This window comes from Sminthopsis crassicaudata, chromosome 4, assembly GCF_048593235.1.
Source record: "Sminthopsis crassicaudata isolate SCR6 chromosome 4, ASM4859323v1, whole genome shotgun sequence".
Taxonomy (NCBI): Eukaryota; Metazoa; Chordata; class Mammalia; order Dasyuromorphia; family Dasyuridae; genus Sminthopsis; species Sminthopsis crassicaudata.
In genome coordinates, this window is record NC_133620.1 from 97,612,553 (window position 1) to 97,634,118 (window position 21,566).

Genomic DNA, 21,566 nt, shown 5'->3' on the forward strand with positions numbered 1-21,566 from the left:
GTTTGCCTGGGGCCTGAGCAAGCCAGCACTGGCCTGTGGGGTCCCTGCTAATCTGCCCAATTACCACAGGTAGGAATCATAATCAGGAATCACTTAAGGAGCAGGAGCCCACTTGGAAGAAAGAGAAGGGCTGTTGGGGGCTGTGGACTTTTTTTTTCAAGCTTTAATTGGTATAATTGTTCTCGCCTTCCTGCCAAGTAAGATTCTGTCTGGATAAACTCTCCTGCCTGGGGGAAGGAGCTTCCCCAAGAAAAACTTTTAGCCAAAGACACAAATCTCTCTGCTCGGGGGAGGCTGGCTCACCTTCCCACCCTCAGGAGAGAGGGGCTAGGCCCCTCATGGTGAGCTCTTCCCAAGGGGCCATGGGGCATGTGCCCAGGGACCTTGGAGGAAATTTGTACTTCCTAACCAATCAGAATGTCAGTTTCTTCATCTGTCAAATAGAGATAATAATAGCACCTACCTTTCAAGGTTGATTCGAGAATCAAATAAGACAACATGTAAACCTTAATTAGCACCATCTATAAATGCTAGCTATTGCTCTTATTGTTATCCTTGGCTCAGGGGACTGAAAGAGTTGCAAGGTGAGTTTTGTGGAGGCACTTGCAGCTACCAAGCCAGGTAGGGCAAGCTTATGTTCTATATTTTCCAGGATAATCCCAGTACTTCATGCAGATCCATATTTCAGTGCCTTCCAGGATTGGGAGTGGGTGTGTACAGGAAACCTAGTTTTGTTGGATGATACATCTTAATTCTTGCCTCTGAAACTCTGGTTTTAGTATGGGGTGAAATAAAAGTCCACATAGTCAGAACAGTTGCTCAGGATGCCTGATGATTACAGTAAACATCTGGTACTGGTAACTCCCAAATACTGATACTAGAGACTTTGGCCTAGTGGCTCTGGTTCTTCAGTTGAGTTCAATTCGTCAAATATTTATTTCTAGCAAGTAGGTGGCTTAGGAGAAAGAGCACTGGGCTCAGAGTCAGGAAGATTCATCTCCTTGGGTTCAAATCTGACCTCAGAACTAGCTGTGTGACCTTGGGCACTGAACTGCTTCACTTTCCACTCCAGTATCTTTGCCAAGAAAACCCCAAATGGGATCACAAAGAGTCAGACACGACTGAAAAATGACTAAACTACAATAGCAGCAAACATACAACTTCGTACTCCAGCAGGGCACTAGATGCTGGGAATCAAAACAGAGAAATGACAAAGCAACTCTTGCCCTCAAGAAGGTTACATCTGAATATTCAGTCAACTGATTGTCCATCCCTATTGCCCTCAAGGTAGTCTAGCCTCACAACTCTTAGTAACCATTGCATGTTGGAAAAGGAATAGCCACACCAGGGAGGGAAGATGGTCCTTTTAAATTCTTCATCCTCTCTCCTCTACTCCTGTTTCATCCCCTATCCAAGCTGACTGAGGTCTGCCCTTAGATTTCCTAATGGCTACTCTGTGATTTCTTCCCCCACCTTGTAACCCCAGTACAAAACACATACCCCTACACCCCCCACATAATTTTTAGTGTTTATGTGATTGGCAACAAACTTCCCGGGCTTTAAGTGCCTTATAGTTCAATGAATTGGGGATCTTATCAATGAGGGAATTCTTTTCCTTGGTGAGTTGTAGGTAGCCCTTGTTTCCAGTGCACTTTTTGTTTACTTTATTCCACTCAATTCACTCCCTGAAAGTTTTACTCTGGTTCATTTACTGTTTTATGGATGCCAGAATAATATCTATAATCTTTCATCTTTGCTATATGTTAGCCCATTTCCTTTTCTGATTTCATATGCTATAGATCAGGCACCTTAAACTTTTTCCACTTGGGACACTTTTTCACCTGAGAAATTTTTTTCTGACACCATATGGGATTCTAAACCACAGTTTCAGAAGCTGGGTCATAGTTTCTGTCATCATATCATTTTTGGTATTCGAGTCATCACTGATAATGTGCTAAAATAGTCCACTATGCATGAATCTTCCAAGACATGATGTTTCATGGTTCATAACCAAATAAAAAACACCAGGAGAATATTGGTATTTAAAGGATAAGCGTTTGTGTCATTTTTTTTAGTCCTATTCAGTTTTCTCAATTTGATCTTGCCTGATCTCTTAATCCTGTTCAATTATGCGCCCAAATTGTTGTCCATCTGTACCATCTGTCCAAGAGGAGTACTGATGGAATAATTCAGCAAATTGTGCTTACTGAGTTGTCACACCCTAAGTAATGTGGATTCTTCTACTTCATTTTCCCTGTGTCGATTGCTTGGCCGATATCTTTGAGTGACTGTGGATTACATTTAGTAAAGCTCCAAATCATTTCAGGGCTTAATGGAATCAGCATAATGTCATCCAAAAAAAAAATGGAGCATCTTTAGAGCTTTTGTTAGTATAGAATTCCTCTTTTGTTATTATTACCTCATTTGTTCTTTATAATAACTCTAGAAGATAAGTGCTGTTACTATCCCCATTTTACAGATAAGAAACTGTGGCAGAAAATTTGAGTGACTTTCCCAGGATCACACAGTAATATCTGAGGCTGTATTTGAACTCAAGTCTTCTTCTATCAGAATTAGAAGGGGACACCTAGTCTAACCTTTCCCTGAAAGAGAATTCACCAAAAAGTGGATCATTCAAACTGAAGATCTCTAATAAAAGTAATCCAAGGCAACTCACCCCACTTTCTCTGCCTTCTATGTTTGTCCCCACTAAAACCTGACCAGGTACAAGAAGCCTTTTCTGATCTGTCTTAATGCTAACCTTTTCTCAGAGATTATCTCCAGCTAAATCTGTCTGTATCTTGGCTGTGTATATTTATTGGCATATTGTCTCCTCTGATTGGCTGTGAGCACCTTCAGAACAGACTTCCCCTCCCTATTTTTCTTGTATCTCCAGTCCTTATTACAATGCCTGGCACATAGTAGGTACTTAATAGATGCTTATTGCTCTTTGGAATAAGCTCTTTTTTTTTGTACTTTGTTCTTTTCTCCGACAACTCTTCTTCATGCTTTTCCCTCATGTCCCCAGGTAGAGCCTGCTGGGGAGAGATGAAGATAATTGTTACAGCAGGCTGCATCCTCAGCTTGGGAAGTGAATTTCTTGTCTCTGATATTCTGCTGTATGTCTTTCTTAGGTTGGGAATTTCCAGGGAGCATAAACTGGGTTTATCCAACAGTTTGAACCCGGACCTTAACCAGCTACCTTTTGCTACCATGCATTTGAGTTTTACTGATACTGTTCCATGCTCTTCCTCCCAGGCGTCTGGATGCCAACCTCATCTCTGTGGTCCCTGAGAGAAGCTTTGAGGGGCTCTCCTCCCTCCGCCACCTGTGGCTCGATGACAATGCCCTCCCGGAGATCCCCATCAGAGCCCTCAACAACCTTCCCTCCTTACAGGCCATGACTTTGGCCCTTAATCGAATCCGCCTCATTCCCGACTATGCCTTCCAAAACCTTACCAGCCTTGTCGTGTTGTAAGTTACTCTTTTCTCTTTTCCTACCTTGGAGAATTGTTTTTGGGCTGGGGCATATAAGTTTGCCATAGAACAGGGGTTCTTAACCCTTTTTGAGTCATGGGTCCTTTGGCAAACTCCTTTTCAGAATAATGATTTAAAATGCATAAAATAAAACATATGGGATAACAAAGAAAATCAATTATATGGAAATATAGTTATTAACATATTTTTGAAAATCCTTAGATTCCAGGTTAAAAACCTCTGTTCTAGAGTCTAGTTATAATTTTGACCAAGAAACAGACATCTGGATAGGGAGACCATTCAGGGAATTAATATTCAACTTAACTGTTACATCATGGGCATCTTGGGTAAGTCACTTTAACTATATAAGTCTCAGTTTCCCCTCAGTTAAGAGGTGAGAATCATCACTTTGTTGATCTATCTCCAGATTTTAATGAAAACAAATGAGAGATTTTAAGAGGAGTTTTTTTTAAATGAGGATAAGGTCACACAGCTAGGAAGTGCCTGAGATCAGATTTGAACTCTGGTCCTCCTGACTTCAGGGCTGGTGCTCTATCCACTGCGCCACCTAGCTGCCCTGAAAAGGAATATTTAAAAGTGCTTTGAGCTCCTTGGAAAAAAAAAAAGCATGATATGTGTAGAAGGTAGTATTACACTAATATTTGGGTACCAAAGAGTCTAGCTCAGTTCCTGAGGAGGAAGAATAGTCACACTAAACTGATTTGGACATAAATAGAAAAATAAAACTTGCTGCCTCTCCAGTGCCTTAATCACTGGAAAGGTCTGAATAGAGACTTTTAGGGAAAGTATGTGTGTTGAGGTAGATTACTTTGTGGGATGGATAGATAAACCATAAGATCTCTAAGCTCCCTTCTACAGAAGAAAACAGAAAATAAGCATTTATTAAGTGCTAAGCCAATTATGCACAGCTAGGTGGCTTAGTGGATCCAGTCTCAGAAACTTCCTAGCTGTGTGACTTTGTACAAGTCACTGCCAAAATGACAATCATTCTGGTATCATTGTCAAGAAAACCCAGTAGACAGAGGTCCATGGAGTCATGAAGAGTTGACCATGACTGAAACAGCTGAATAACAACAGCTTTACTATGGTCAGCTATGTGCAAAGTACTTTACAAATATTACATTATTTAATCCTCACCACAACCCAGGAAGGTGGTGTTATTATTATCCCTAATTTACAATTGAGGAAACTGAGACAGGATAAGTACCTAATATAGCTATTAAGGATTTGAGACTGGATTTGAACTCAGATTTTCCAGAGCACAGACCCCCTGCTTTATCCACAGCATCACCTAGCTACCTCAAAGTGAGGCTTTGTGGCAAAGAAGGAATTCTTTCTCTCTCCAGAAAACACCACATCCCAACAATGTTTAAATGAGAAATAAGGCTTTTTCAAGGTTCTGTTCTGGAAATCAGGCAATTTCATCTTCTTTACTTACTAAGCCTAAAGAGGCAATGCAAAGTCATCCTTTCTAATTACATGGCAAAGCCCGTCAGAGTAATTACCTGAGAGATAGCATCCCTGGCAGGAATTGGGGACTCAGGGTTAATTTTGCCTTCTCAATGGGAACTTTAGAGTGCAAATTAGTTTCCAGCTAATTGCTCTGAGTGATTGGTAAGTTCATAGAGCAATTATTAAGGGCTTGGAGGTCATGGGTAATTGCTTTCCCACACATGCTAATTGCTGAAGGAACATGGCCCCAGAGCACTGCCATTAGTGGCTCTTTCCAGTGACCACACACTCTGAGAAGAATCACTGTTTATGACCAAGTCCAGGACTGGTTCAGGACCTGGGAGTGAGGGCTAGATCTTGGACCCACTTGAGAAAGGGGAAATCTGAGGCACGTAATGGATGAGACCAGAGTAATACTCTAGAAAGAAAAGTTTAAAGCTGATATTGTTAACTGGAAGTGATAACACTCTAGGAAATGGAGAGCTAAGTTTTGGACAGGTTGAGTTTGAGATGATGAAGGAAGATCTGAGTGGAACAGCAATGTTCTTTAAGAGATGAAGAACACAGGGCTGAATGTGGGCGACAGATTAGGACTAGACTATGGATTCCTAAATCATCCTCTTAGAGAAAATGGTTGAAGTTATGAGTGGGCAAACAGAAGGAGTGTGGAAAGTAGAAAGAAGAAATTGAAGACAGAGCCTTGGGGATATTTCCATGGAGACAACCAGAGAAAGAAGAGGAACTAGCATAGGAATGTTTAGGACTGTGGAAGATCATAGGCTCATAGATTCAGAACTGAGAGAAACTTTTGAGACCATTTAGTCTAGATCATATTCATAGATGAGAAAACTGAGACCTACAGAGGTTTCAGAGGTACAATCAATGTTACATTGGCTTCCTGAATTCAAAGTCAGTGTTCTTTCCATTCACCATACTACTGCTTTGGGCCTCATTTTGCTGTCTGTAAAATGTGGGAGTTGGATTTCTGAAGTCCTCTTTAGATCTCCATCTATGTTCCTCGGATCTGCTGTCCATTGTGATATTGTTTTTCCTTTGTTCTCAAAGATGGCTACAATATTACAGAATACCATGACTTGCAAGTGTATTAGATAAAAGTGAGGGAGAATTATACAAAATCACCAGCCTCATCTGGATCTAGTGGCAATATATGGATCAGGATGATTGGATATAGCCTAGAACAGTTCAATGTTTTGAAAGCTAAATGAGGGTTCAAGAAGCGGGGGATGATCAGTTCTTCAATGAGAACTGGCCCCCAAACTGGAAAGCCAGAGATTGTCTCCTCTATTAAACTCTCAGTAACCTAAAACAAGGCCTGGATCTTCCTTATTGGACTGAGAACTCCCCAAAGACAGAGAATATTTTCCCATTCCTCTGAGCCACCCCTATCCCCAATTTTCTTCAGGGTCTACAAGCAAGCTTCTGTACACAGAAAGTGTCACTCGGGCCAGTGGAGCAGTCAGGGACTGGCCCCTCTTGAGACCTTTTTAGGAAGAAGCAAAGTTTCCAGTATCCTCTATGATCTTGGTGTCCTTTAAAATTTTTTTTCTGCCTCTTGTCCTCAAGCTTATGCTTCAGGCTGCTAATCAATCAATAGACATTTATTTAATGCCTACTATATACTAGTGCTAAACACTGGGATTCAGAGAAATTGAGCAGAAAACAACAGTCCCTTCTCTTAAGAAGCTCACAGTCTAATGGAGGAGACAACATTTAGAGGCTGTGTGCAAACAGGCTATATTCAGGATAAATACTAGATAGATAATCAATCAACAGAGAGAAAGGGGTAACACTAAATCTGTCGAGAATGACCTCCTTCCTTTGTCCCTTTGGGTCTGTACAGAACTTACTCGTCTTTCAAGGCTCATTTCCAAGTTTGCTCTAAGCACTGATCTGCTTTCTTGAATTCCTATAGAACTTAACAGTCTGTCCCAGATAGCTTAGCACTTAATTATAGACTGGCTTGTATTGTTTTGTTATTTTGTGTGAGTAATCCTTGATGTTATATGCAATGGGTACTAAGCAGGGTGGGCTGGTGACTAGAGAGAGCAGGTCGGTCTCTGTAAAGAGAGCCTTAAGGCTGTATTCTATCAGATATCTCACCTCTTTAAATGGATAATTGTGAGAGGGCTCTGGTTGGGAGGGGGTCTTTCTCCTTTCTTCAGGAGGAAGTGTATTGTCAATCTGTCACTTTTGAGAGAATCCCTCCATCAAATGGGTTTGTTGAAAAAAAATCACAAAGTCCTATATCTTGGTGACTGGGATCACCCTTCTCCCCTCTCCATCTCTGTCCCTCCTGTTTGGTACAAGTGGAGGAGGGGTCCTGATAGAGCCACCATATCATTTTCTCAACTTTTTTCTGTTCTTTGGGACTTGACTCACTTCACACTTCAAGTTGACATCTCTTTTTCCTCCCTATTTATAGACATCTCCACAACAATCAGATCCAGCATTTGGGTACCAACAGTTTTGACGGACTGCACAACCTGGAGACACTGTGAGTGCTTGGGCAGAGTCTGGGTCCCAGCCCATGTTGGGGGAGGAGAGAGTGGGGAAAATAAGGAGCAGAGATGAACTGAGTCGGCATTGGGTACCACTCATGGCTTCTCTAAAGCTTCCAAACATCCAAGCATCCTTGCCATTGCTCTCTCGGGGAGACCATTGGAAGTAAGGAGTCATGTTCAGACAGCATGGCAGTGGAGAGTGGAAGCATGATATATCTGGGTTGTTCCCAGTTCCAGCCAATTGAAATAATGGAAATGATTTTTACCAAAGAGAGGGCAAGAAGAAGCTGCAGGAATTGGGATTATCTGTCTTAAGAGACTGGAGGGAAGGCCTTGTCAACAATGACAATTTTTGAGTTGGGGAACATGGCTGCTGACAGTGGGGGAGGAATAACCATAAAAACCCAGGATGACTGGCCAGCCCTGATGCTCAGAGAAAAGATAAAGTAATGAATGAATGACGGCCCATTCAGTGCTATAAAAAGCTCCTGAGTTGTTGATGCTTAAAATAACTATTATTTGCACATCATCTGCATGGAATTCATTTAAGGTCAAAATAAACCCCAATCTTCCCATCCTTTCCTCTGGGTGTCTGCCAATCCCAGTGGAACCATGCTGGGCTTGTCATGCTTAGGGGAAAAAAAGTGGTTGGGTTTCTTTGAGCAGTTCCTCCACTTCATCTGGGTCTTTTATTTGTTCCCATCTGGGAGTCTGGATACCACTGCACAATTAGAAATCTCCTGTAGAAAGAGGAGAGAAAGAAGGAGCCCCAGGATCCCTCATATTGAGTGTCCTGATGCTGGACATAGACTCAAAGCAATAGTCATCCCTTCAACCTTACTCTTTACCTGAAATAGAAAGTTGAATTCCACTTTCCCCATATGTAAACTCCACCTGTGAAGTGAAAGTTTTTCAGGAATTTGAAACAGTAAAGACTTAAAGACAAGCTTCAACAAGTCAGAGAAGTTTTACTTTGGCCAGGTCGCTTCTGCACTTCATCCATATCTGGGGTGCGAGGGGAAAGAAGAGCTAGGAAGTTGAGACTAAATTCCATGTGCCTCTTTTCTGCAGGTGGGACAAGCCTGGGGCATAGAAGCCCAGAATAGTGAAAATGGCCTTGTAGTCATCAGGCCTTAGTCACAATCCCAGTGTTGCTGTTTGCTTATAAGTGTGACCTTCCAGAATCCACTTAGTCTCCCTTCTGGAAAATGAGGAGAATGTTTGGTGACCTCTGAGGTCCTTCCAACTTGAAATCTTATGATTTTCTGAATCTTCAGAAGCTCAGGCTAAAGCTGGCGAGCTAGAAGAGAGGATATGTCTCCTTCCATCATGGAGCCATTAGGGCTGAGTGGGCCCAGGGTGGTGTAGGAAAATGAGGCAGGAGGCAGGAGAACAGCATCAGAGTTCTCATTTCCTGGGTGACCTTGTCAAAAGTTCTTTTATTTCCATTTCCTCAGTAGTCATCCTGTCTCTCGGAACAGAATTCCTTAGAATAAAGTGCTTAAGGACCACTTGACATTAGATAAATAGGAAGGATTCCAATCCCAATTTCTCTTTTGTGCTGAGGATGAGCCAGCTGAAGGGGGCAGGGAAAGGAGGAGGGCCATATAAGGATATATTGGATGAGGGACAGCAACTTCAGAGAGCCACCCACAGCAGCTGTTTCTTAACATCTGGGGCCCACTGCCTAATTCTCTCCCAATTAGCCTCTAGATTGCTGCTCCTAGTTGGCTAGCACTAGTTTAATTACAGAGCAATCACCCCACTATTCCTTTCATCTGGGGCCTTCTCCACCTCTATTACTCCCACAAGGCTCAAGGACCGAACCCACTTTTCAGATTCAAATAGAGAATCCATGAGAAGAAAGATATTTTTCCCTGAACCTGAACCTCATCATCTTTTCTACCCTTCCTCTAAATCTTTCTATCCATCACCCTCACCAAACCTCCCCACCCCCACCCAAACAAACCAGCAATGACTTAAGGGGCCAATCTTTCCCCTAGCTTTTAAGGCTTCAATGCTTTTGATCTTCAAGAAAAAAGAGAAAAGTGTGCTCCTTTTTCCAGGTTGCTTGGGGCATTTGTTGGGGCCCCTAGCAGCTGAAGCAGATGTGGAAAGGGAGCAGAAACAATGTTCACACTTTTTAATTGTTGCCCAATTGACCCAATTCTATCTCTACCTCCTTTCCCTCCCTTCTCTTCCCCTCTCTTTCTTTCTCCCTCTATTTCTCTCTCTGTATCTGACTCTTTGTGTCTCTGGCTCTATCTCTGTCACTCTGTTCCTCCTCCTCTCCCTCCTTTCCTTTCTCTCCTCCCTTCAGTTATCTCTCCTGCAGCTTTTCATGTAAGTTCTTCTTTGCTTCTCCTCTGGCCCAGCCTCCTTACATCTCTACCACTCACTCATCTCTCACCCGGACTCCAAGAGGGGAGGATCAAATCCCTGAGGGCTGAGCTGCGGTTTGGCTTCCCTTCCAGCCTCCTCCTAGGAGCCAGAGAAGGCACCCACCAGCTATTCCACCTCAGGGTGGGGTGGGGGAGGCTGGAAGGGGTCCTCTGCTTACACACACACACCCCACATGCATAGATACACTCAATTACCCTCCTCCACAAATCATACACGCCCAACACACACAGACTCCCAGAAATACATACCACACACACACCATAGACACATGCGTACCACGTACCGCTCCATTCAAAGGACACCCACGTATAACACCATACATACAACATAGACATATGCTTGCCCACTCACCCCCACCCACCTTCCAAATGGGGCTAAGCACACTGTTTCTTCTACTCCTCTTACAATGGAAACAGCATTGGATCCCCAAAGTATCTTAGTAAAGAACACAATTGCCTTCTTAAAGACACTGGTTCTACAGAAAAAGGTAGGACTTTCTAGTTGTAAGGCTGGGGGATGAGTAATCATTCTCCCCAGAATCATTCCAGTCTGTCCCAAGAAATGTCCCAAACATTGGCCTAGGGGAAAATTTCCATACCCTCTCAGCTTGAAACAGACCTGCTCACTTTGGTAAACGATCCTAGAAAGGTAGTGAGCAGACAGGAGACACAACCCGTTGGAAGGATAGCCCACCTCTATTTTTTCTGGAGTAGAGGGGTGGTTATAGAGAAGGTCTTCCAGAAGACCAAGGAGAAAAACAGGAGATGGAAAGAGGAGAGAGGAGGGAGGAGGCGAAAGGATGTCAGTCTGACTGTTCTTGAAAAAGCAGACAACAATGCTAATTCCAGCTGTTTGCACCTTCCCCTCCCTTTTGGTTCTTTGGGAAAACACATAGCTCATCCACAAGATGCAAGCTAGTAGGCAAAGATCATGGAATCATATAGATCTGCCTGAAGGGATCCCCAGAGATCTATTGGTCCAGCCCCTTGCCTCAAGGCAGACAAAAGTAATAATAATAATAGCATTTATGTTGTCTATGTATAATCTGTGTCACATTGCTTACCATCTTAGGGATGGGGGAAGGGAGACGCAGAGAGAAAATTTGGGACTCAACATAAAAATAAAAGAATGATAAAAATTCTTTACATGTAATTAGGAAAAATTGTTTTAAAATAATAATAGCATTTAAATAGCATCTGTCCTGTACTAGGTACAGTATTAAACTCTTTTATTGTCTCATTTGATCCCAACATCAACTCTGGGAGATAGGTGGCAGCTTAGGTCACTTTTGAACTCAGGTCTTCCTGATTCCACATCCAAAACTCTATCCATTGAGCCACCCCACTGCCTCTAGATGAGGAACCTGAGGTCTCTGAATGTTAAATTATTGGTTCTAGATTACACAGTTAATCAGTGGGGGAACAGAAAATAAAAACCAGGTCTCCTGCCTTGTAATATTTATCAATTATTATAATTTATATTTATGTTATATATTTTTACATGTGTTTATCTTCCCAATTAAAATACAATGACTTTCACAACTATTCGATTAGTTATCTAATATATGATTTCCCAGTAACCTATATTGGGAAACAATAAGGAGGGGAGTAACTATACTAGTATCTCCCTTCCAGGAATCTGTACCCTAATAACCTGCACAATTGAGAATTGTTTGTTGTTTGAGGGTGATGTCTTGACTTTCAAGTGAATTGAATTCAAACAAGTCAGGGCTGTGCAAAGTTACTAGTCTTAATCTCTCCTCCAGAGTCATCAGAGCACAGGACTAAAACATGAGTCAGGACCACTAACTATGGCCATAGTGAGAGACTAAAGTCTTTTCCAGGTATCAATTTGTCTGAGGCAACCCCCATTTGGTAGTTAAAGGCTAAGTAAGAATTGTGGCAAGTGATGGTCTAGTTTGCCTTCACAGAAGAATCGGTCTAAGAGGGACCCTCAGAGTTTCTGGGCAGAACAGAAAACAATTGCTATTTGCACTATGTACAGAAGCAGAAGAATTAATGAAATGGTCTTAGAATAGTCATTCCTACCAAAACAATGCTGTTGCTCAATAACGCTGGCTCTTCCCAAGACTATCTAAGGTTGAAAATCAGGACAAAAACATCAGAACATCATCCCATACCCTCTTCATCTCATCTCCATTCCAAAGGACCCATTCCTAGGCCTCAGGGTTGAAAGTTTGATGTCCTTTAAGCCTGAGATAGATGTGCATACAGCAGAGACACACATCTATCTAATTAGCCCTTCTTTCCTGGTCAGGCTGTCATCTTAAGGCCTTGTTGTAGCCTTGTTAAATAAATCCAGCCCAATTGGAACCATATTGGCAGTGGGGCCTTTCCCGCTTAGAGTATGAGCCCACAGCCCTAGTGAGAACAGAGGAAGTCTGGCCCCAAGTTTCTTTCTAAATTGGGAGCAGTATTTGTGTGAGAGCACAGAGAGAAAAAAAAAATGGCCATGCAGGAATTTACGGAATCCTCTCATAATATAATAACACACATTCCATGTGAAACCTTCTTCCATAACACAAATACCACCCTCTTTACCCAATGATCTGTTTCCATGAAACCAAATGGCTCTGACAGGAACATTCCCTTCTCTCAGAACTACTGATCGCAGTAGACTTCACCTTAGGAAAACTCAACTGATTTCTTCCTTATTCTGTCTCTGCCCCTAGAACTGTCTAGCAATGAGTGTGAAGATCTGTGATTTGCTTGGGCTGGCGCTACTTAAATTATAGAGTTATCATGGGCTAGTCATTTTTGTTAATGTTGTTCAGTCATTTTCCATTCATGTCCAATTCTTCATGACCTTGTTTTGGGGTTTTCTTGGCAAAGATACTGAAGTAGAATGCTATTTCTTTCTCCAGCTTTTGCAGATGAGGAAACTGAGGCTAGAGTCATACAATTAGTTAGTGTCTAAGGTCAGATTTCAACTCAGGAAAAGAGTCTTCCTGACTCTAGGCTGGGTACTCTATCTATCCACTGTACTACCAATCACTCTTTTTATCTGGGACTCTCAGATTATTTTTTCTGGGGTAATCCAGAAAGCTCAAGTGCTGAACCCATTTTGCAGATGGGGAACCTGAGATTCTATGAAGAAAATTATGTTCTATTCCATAGTTCCCAGTGCCTGAATCTTCTCATCATAATGCCCTCCACCCTTCCTCCAAACCTTTACTAGTCCCTCACTAACACTGAACTCTTGGTCCCAGATCCACATTCTCTCTTCCAACTTTTTATGTTTCAATATTTTTTCTCCAAGAAAAAAGGGGGGAAAGGTTCTCTTTCCCTCCAATTCCTTAGGAGTACTTCTGCCCTCCTCCATCTCCCCCTCCTCCCCAACAGCTCCAGAAATAGTCCCAAGAGAAAGGAACAATATGTAGACTCCTTCAGAGATGCTCAGTTGACCTGATCCACACTATTCTAATGGAAATCTTAGCAAAAACCAAATAACTTTCAACTCCATAAATCTAGCAGATCCCTAGAAGACCAAGTCATGGAAATGGACAGCCTAATTGGTGGTACCTTTTGTGACATCACAAAATGGTGTCACTAAGCATGGTAGGACAGAGAAGGATTGAAAATTGACATCTCTTTTTTTTTCCTGCTCTTTGTTTTTTTCCTAAATAGAATCTTAATTTTACAGAAGAAGAAACAAAACCAAGAGAGTTTAAGTGATTTTCCCCTCAAGATCCCACAGATAGTAAGTAGCAGTGCTGGTTCTGGAGTGTAGGCCCTCTGATTATGGTCTAATTCTCTGCTCCTTTTTTCCCTTCAAGTGGAGGGTGGCCTATTAATAGGAATCAAGTCAATAAGCAACCTGGATTGGGAAATTCCAGCCCAACTTTCTTTATAATGAATAGTCATAAAATTGCCTTGAGAGTATTAAGCATTGGGGGCCAAGTGATTTGACTACACTAAGTATAAGTCAGAATTTAAACTCCAAGACCAACTATCCATGCACTACACCATGGAGCTTCTTAGGCACATGCTTTTGTTGTTGTTATTGTTCAGTCGTGTTCAACTCTTCATGACTTGATTTCAAGTTTTTTTTGGCAAAGGCATTGGAGTAGAGGGCTGTTTCCTTCTTTAGCTCATTTTACACATAAGGGAACTGAGGTAAGTAGGGTAAAGCGAGTTACCCAGAGTCACACAGCTGGTAAGTGTCTAAGTCTGGATTTGAATTCAGGAAGGAGTCCTGACTCTAAGCCCAGTATCTATCCACTGCAGCGCCACCTACCTGCCCTTCATCATGCTTTACTACCTATGTAAGGTACATATTAAATAAATATTTTTTTCCTTGATGATTGTCAGCTTTTGGTAATTATGTATATATCTATATCTATATCTATCTATCTATCTATCTATAGATATATATATATATGTTAGTGCTAAGTTCAGAAAAATATTTAGCCATCTAATTAAGATTGTGCCTTCTACAATATATTTTTCTCAAACGAATTTCTGTTCCATGAAGTGCTTACTTTTATTTCTAAACTGGCTATGTTACTTATCCATAATTAATTATAATATCTGTAATCTGAGCTCTAATATACATGATATAACATAATTTTCTGAGATCATGTCTTATGAATGAATAAAAAAAACCTAGGAAGTATTGGTTACATGTGAAGTACTATGTAAGCACTAGAGATACAAATGTTACAAAGAGAGAAAAGAAGATGTTTACTGATCTCATATTCCAACCCGAGAGTGGGAGAGAAGGAAAGACAATAGTAGGAGCATTCAGTTGCAAGTCTCCATGCTAGGTGGCACCATAGTGCACAATGCCCAGCCTGGAGTTCAGACTCCTCTTCCTAAATTCAAATCCAGTCTCAGACACTTCCCAGCTGGGTGACTCTGGACTAATCACTTAATCCTGTTTGCTTCAATTTCTTTATCTGTAAAATGGGCTGGAGAAGCAAATGGACAACCACTCCGGTGTATTAGCCGGGAAAACTCCAAAATGGGGTCAAGGAGAGTTGGACCCGACTGAGCAACAAGTTTTTTGTCTGAATTCTCAGTTTACAAATGTTTATACAAGGTCATAGAGTCTGTAAGAAAGCTGGGACTAGGACCCAAGTCCCCTAGCTTCTAGCTGGAACACTCAACCCTGTAAACCATGCTGCCTTTAGGGTCCAGCTCTCTGCTGAGACTGTCATCATGAGAAACGGTTTCCCCTCCAATTCCTAATCATCATGCCTTTGTGGCTTTATTAGCTGCAAATTTGTGGGGTTTTTGTGGCCTATGGAGGAATTTATTGTTCCATATAAAGCTTTTTTTTCTGGCTTCCCCCAAGGAACCACTAATGACTTTTAACAGGCAGAAAATTGAGCCACCCATTGAGTTTGCTTGGGCTTTGTGACCATGACGAGTTATTAATAGTTACACTTGGTATGACATTCCCTTTCTCATCGAGCTGGCACCAGGGGGAGCCAAGGTCACCCCTGCAATGCCATTATCCCATCTTTCCCTACTGGCCAGAGGGTCTGCAGCTTTCACTATTAGTTCTCCCACCTCAAACACATCCCATCCAGCTGGTTCAGAGAAGAGAGAAAAAGGGACTGAGAGGAAGGGATATGTTAGCTAGGAACTGTTTCTGCAGGTGAAGCCCTAAGGAAGTGGATTTTTTTAATTAAAGCTTTTTATTTTTCAAATCATATGCGTGGACAATTCTTCAAAATTAGCCCTTGAAAAACCTTGTGTTCCAGTTTTTCTCCTTTCCTCCACACACTCCCCTAGAGGGCAAGTAGTCCGATATATGTTAAACATGGTAGAAATATATATTAAAGTGGCTTTTTTTTTGGACAAGTTTATTCCCTGCTTTATTTGGCACTATTCTCAAGCACACTGTCTCTATCCTTTTTTGTTTTTTTTGTTTTGTTTTGTTTTGTTTCTTCGAGACACTCAGAGGCATAATGGGGATAAGATAGACTTTTGATTTCATTGGTTTTGAAAACCTCCTGCTACCAATGCAGTTTACAGACTTAAAGATCTGCCTGGATCCTCAATCAATCACCTATAATCCCTGGGGAGGCTGAGACTGGAGTTCTGAGCTGCAGTTAGTCAAATTGTTAGCCTCTGAGAGCTTGGGGCCACAGGTCAAAGCTTCCAAGATGTTTAATAATAGAAATGGGCCTTTGAATAGCAACTTTATTTCCAGCCTGGGTGAAACTAACAAAACCTAGTCTAAAAAAACCAAAAATTAAAAAAAAAAAACAAAACTCAAAACTCCCAAAACAAAAAACAAACACACAAAAAAACAAACTTTTTTTGTATTGATTCATGTTAAGCTTGTAGTCTACTAAAATTCCCAGATCTTTTTCTTAGGAATTATTGCCTAGTAAGCACTTCCCCCCTTTTGTACATGGAGATTGTTTTTTTTTTTTTTTAAACCATGCAGAACTTTCTATTTGTCACTATTAAATTTAAAGTTAATAGATTCAGGTGAGTTGTTGCAAATGCCATTCCAAAGCAGTCTACATTTTTAAAATTACATAATTGACTGAAGGCTTGAAAAACTACAAGGGGCTCAAAGAACTGTTTCTTAAAAACTATTAAAGTACTTGCTTGGAGAAGGCAAAAAACAGCAAGATATCTCTAATCCATAAATTAAGATTGTGTTTTTAAAAAAATTAATATTTTGTTTTTCATGAATTAAAATTTTAAAAGATTTTTTGCTAGAGGCAACACAAAGATAGCTTTGTTCTGCAATATTCTGATTATTACTATCAAGTGAAGCATAAAACAGGGAGACTATTCTTGTCAAAGTTGTTTGCCACCATTGTAGAGAAAGTCCAATGTAGAGGCCAAATGGAAAACATATTCCCTAAAGATGTGAAGAGATGCTCCAGTTGCTCCTGTTTGGGGGAATATAGTATTTTGAAGTTTATAAAGCATTTCATATATGTTATTTCCATTTGATCAGATGGACAATTGTATTATTTGTACCAGTTAAACATTGTGGAGTTTTTTAAGCATGACCCATAATCAATCAAAAGAATTAGGCTCTTCAAGAGATCTAGAGAAAGACCTTTAACATACTGTTGGGATAAGGCTCACACAAGATGAGAAGATACGAAGGGGTTATGATCTGCACTGTTGGAAGGAGTGGTTATGAAATAAGACTATAGCTCCACTGAAGTATTGATATATCCCCGTTGCTCTAGTCTGTGAAGATCTTTTAAAATTTTGGCTCTATCATCCGATGTATTAGCTATTCCTATTGTTTAGAATGAGATGCAAATTCCTTAAATATATTATCATCTATGCCTTCATCCAAATTTTGTTATCCCTAATTTAGGGATGAAAAAAACTGAGGTTTAGAAGGGTCTGATCCTTTGTCCAAAATCCAAGTGTGTAATTGATGAAGCCTGGGATCAAACCAAATCTTCTGACCAAGATACTTCCCATTTCGTCACATTGTCTCACATGTGGGTAATGCAATGGATGCTAGATCTGGTGTCAGAGGACTACTCTTTGAATTCTCACTTGGTAGTTTTTGATCTGTAAGTTTTTTTGGCAAGTTGTGGACCTGGATCATTGTTTGAAAAGCAAAAAGATTAGACGGAGATAAGATTCTCTCTTCCTCTGGTCCTCTTCTTTTATTCTGCCTTTTGAAGCCTCAGATCAGAGCCTTTTCATAAACAGTAACTTTAGATATGAATTTTTTTCTGTCAGGTATAAAGGCAATGGCCCTTATATAATTGTTCCATAGTACTTAACAGTTATTTGATTTGTAATTTCTTAGCTACAATCTTCAAAATTCTGAAAGCATTTATGTGTAAATGAATTGACAAACTATAATGCACTGCATCCATATTTACATTAGTTTGTGTTTTGCCTTCAAACAATTCCACTTAGCCCAGTCTCTTCTCAAGCATTTTTCTCTAAAGATCTGTGTTTCTCCTCAAGCTGATTTTATCAGTGTTCTTGTATACAAATGTTCTTTCAAATTGTCCCCTTCAGCAACCAAAATATTCACATAACACATGGGTAGTACCTTACAAATGGATTCTCTATGGTTATTTTTTGGGAGGATAGGAACAAGAATAGCACAAAATGAGTAAGTGAGGATGGGTTGCTATCTGTACTACTGAAAGACAAATCAACAAACATTTTTTGAGCACTTACTATGCTGGAAACATCGTTAAAAAGAATAAAAATAGCCAAGATTTTTCTATTATCTACTATGTTCCAGGAACTATGCTAAATACTCTCCAAATGTTATTTTATTTGATTTTCACAACAACCCTGAGAAATAGGTGCTCTTGTTATTCCCTTTTAACAGATGAGGAAACTGAGATAAACAGAGGTTAAGTGACTTTCCAGGGTCACACAGCCAGCAAGTCTGAGGTTAGATTTGAATTCAAATTCCCAACTCCAAGCCTAGTGCTAATATACAAAGAGAGGAGGCCCTCAAGGAAATCATAATCTAAAAAGATGATAGATGTATTGAAATTTGGGGGATAAGAAGAAAAGGAAAGGGATAATACTCTTATCCAAAGCTGAACAAATGTTAACAAACAAAAGAGAAAAAAACTACTCAAACACTTTGCTTCTTTTTTCTGTCAGCTTCAATCATTTTCAGTCTAGAAAGTGTAAAAAAACATGAGTAAGAGACTAGAAACCCTATGAGAAAGATGAAGAAATGATTAGAAAACATCTAATTGTGTTGAATATCCAGGCCTGATTAATTATATCTCAATGTCATGAGAAATTCATGAAGTTGCTCTTGGTGACCTGGGAAAAATCATGGAGAATGCTAGAATTAGACTGGAGAAAAGCAAAGATTTTCAAAAGTAGAACAAAAATGGGTCCTGGAAACTACAGAACAATAAACTGATGTTGAACCCCAGAATGGGTTAATCATGGTAATCATTAGGAACCAGAGTAAATTCATTAAGAAAAAAAAAGCCATCCTTGCCAAATTAATCTTATTTTCTTTTTATATGGGGCAACTAAAAGGAACAGAGTGGGGAATGCTGCAAACATGATGTAACTTGAATTCATCAGGGCATTTGATGAAAGTTTCTAATGATAACCTTATAAAAAAGATGAAGAATTCTAAGTTGGGTGACTCAAAGCTGACTGAGATTGGGTGTTGATTAATAAAAAAGATTATGCTAACCTGGGGGATGGGGAGGGAGGAGCAAGTTCCTAGTGTTGTCCTACCGGGCCCTGTCCTTACCTGCTTAACATTTTTATTACTATTTCAAATAGAAATATTACTGGCAAACTTTTGAGATTTTTCAGAGGACATGAAGCTAAGAGGAATAGATATTACATTACATACCAGAATAATGACCCAAAGGGATCTCTGGACCAAAACAAACAAGATGGAATTTAGAAAGGATCTTTCTCTTTTCTCTTAGTGATCTTCTTTCTTTCTACTCTTTCTGGACTGAGGTTCATTAAGGTTGACAGAGACAGGAAAATATAAGTCTTGCACTTAGGTTGAAATAATCATTTCGCTCAAGTACAGGATAGAGGAGACATTGTTCAATTTTGTTTAAATTGTCTTTGAATGTCAACTATGAACATTTTGCAACATGTCATAAAAAAAACAGTCTGAAAGCTTTAATTGATTGTAAGCTCAATATAAACTAGCAAGATGATGAAGTTGTTGTTCAGTCATGTCTGACTCTATATGACCCCCTGGACAAAGCTGAGGGGTTTTCTTGGCAAAGATAGTGGATTGGTTTGTCATTTCCTTCTCCATTGTGTTTCTATTTTATAGATGAGGAACTGAGGCAAATAAAGGGTAGAGCAAGACTCCATTCAGTGGAATTGCCCTAATTGCCCTAATTGCCCCTGTGATATGGTTACTAATAAATAAAACAAAGCAAACTTATGTTACATTTATATTAGATCAATGTTCAACTCAAAGGAGATGATAATCCCATTGTATTCTTCACTGATTAGATCATATCCAATGTCCAATTATGGTAACCACATTTTAAAAATGTGTATTTTCCCTTTTTTCCTTTTAAATAAATCCTAGGAAATATATTCTTGTGGTCTAGAATGCAAGGAGTCAGGGAGTAGATGGGAAAGACAGCATGGATGCTGGAACCAGCCCCTTGAGACAGTGCTAGCAGTAAAAGAAAGGGAACAGGTACAACACATGGTGAAACTCAGAGAGCCAATGTGGGTCAGTCAAGAGACTTCGATTCGAGGCTTAGGTTGGGAGGCAGACATAGTATAGCCTGGGGTTTCTAAGACCCTATAAGGAGATTTATGATTTTAAAATTATTTTCAGGGTAATGGTAAGATGTTTTAATTTCTAATATGGTGAACACTGATAGAGATAACTAACAGAAACAAAAGCTTTTGGGAGGAGTCTTCAATAAAGGGATCCACAAACCTTGAGAACTAATAGTAAATAGTAAGGTAGCTAAATGGCACCATAGTTCATATTGAGCCAGACCTGAAGCCAGGGAGACTCATCTTCATGAGTTAAAATCTGACCTCAGCCACTTACTAGCTATATGACCCTGAGCAAGTCATTTCCCTGTTTGCCTCAGTTTCCTCATCTGTAAAATGAGCTTAAGTAGGAAATGGCAAACCACCCAGTATCTCTGCCAAGAAAACCTTAAATGGGCTTGGACACAACTGAAATGACTGAATAAAAACATTTATGCAGTGCTTACTATGTGCCAGGCAAGTCACAAAGAGTCAGACAAGACTGAAAAAATGACTGAATTACAAAAAATAATGAATAGGATATTGGATTTGGAGTAAGGAAGACCTGGATTTAAATTTTGCCTCAGACAATAGTTAGCTGTGTGACTCCAATCAGATCACTTTCACTTCTTAGTTTTATTTACCTCATCTGTAAAATGGGGCTAATAAAATACCTACTTCAGTGAAGTGAAGATGAAATAAGATAATGTATCTAAAGTCCGCTGCACCCCTTGAGGCAACCCATAAATGTCTGCCATTATTATTATAACTCACATTTACAAGTGCTTTGAGGTTTACAAAGCTTTTTATTCATAACGACCTTGTAAAGAAGAGCTCAGGAAATTTTAGAATCTAGGACAGAAAACTAAGAATGAAGGCAAAAGTCCCCTGAAACAGTTCTGAAAAAAAGCTCACTACCTAGAAGGCTAAGTGGGCTTTCTTTCTTTTTTTCTTTCATTTAATAGTACTTTATTTTTTCCAATTACATGTAAAGTTATTTTTAAACATTCCTTTTTGTAAGATTTTGAGCTCTAATTTTTTTCTTCCTCCTACCCTCTCCTTTCCTATCTCCAAGATGGGTTATATATGAACAATCATCATAAACACATTTACATATTAGCCATTTTGTGAAAGAAGAATAAGAACAAGAGGGAAAAACCATAAGAAAGAAAAAACAGCAGCAACAGAAAGTGAAAATAATATGCTTCAATCTGCACTCAGACTTTATAGTTCTTTCTCTGGATATAGATAGCATTTTCCATCATGAGTCTTTTGTATTGCTTAGATCACTATATTTCTGAGAAGAGCTAAGTCTATCAAAGTTAATTATCACACAATGTTTCTGTTATTGTATGCATTGTTTTCCTGGTTCTCTTGAATGGGTTTTCTAAGGCTCAAAGATGGATCCTTTGGCTTGTCATATAAAAGAAAAAAAATCGTTTATTCTGTGTTTCCCCACAAAAAATTGAGATCTATGATTGGAATTTAA

General features: G+C 39.9%; 1 protein-coding gene across 1 annotated transcript in view; it reads left to right on the top strand.

The window, feature by feature from the left end:
• LGR6 (leucine rich repeat containing G protein-coupled receptor 6) overlaps positions 1 to 21,566 on the top strand; it is a 152,871-nt gene that overhangs the window by 100,661 nt on the left and 30,644 nt on the right. The window contains exons 5-6 of the mRNA XM_074308807.1: positions 3,259 to 3,474; positions 7,394 to 7,465. Of these exons, the coding sequence (XP_074164908.1) occupies positions 3,259 to 3,474; positions 7,394 to 7,465 (288 nt within the window). The remainder of the gene's footprint in view (positions 1 to 3,258; positions 3,475 to 7,393; positions 7,466 to 21,566) is intronic.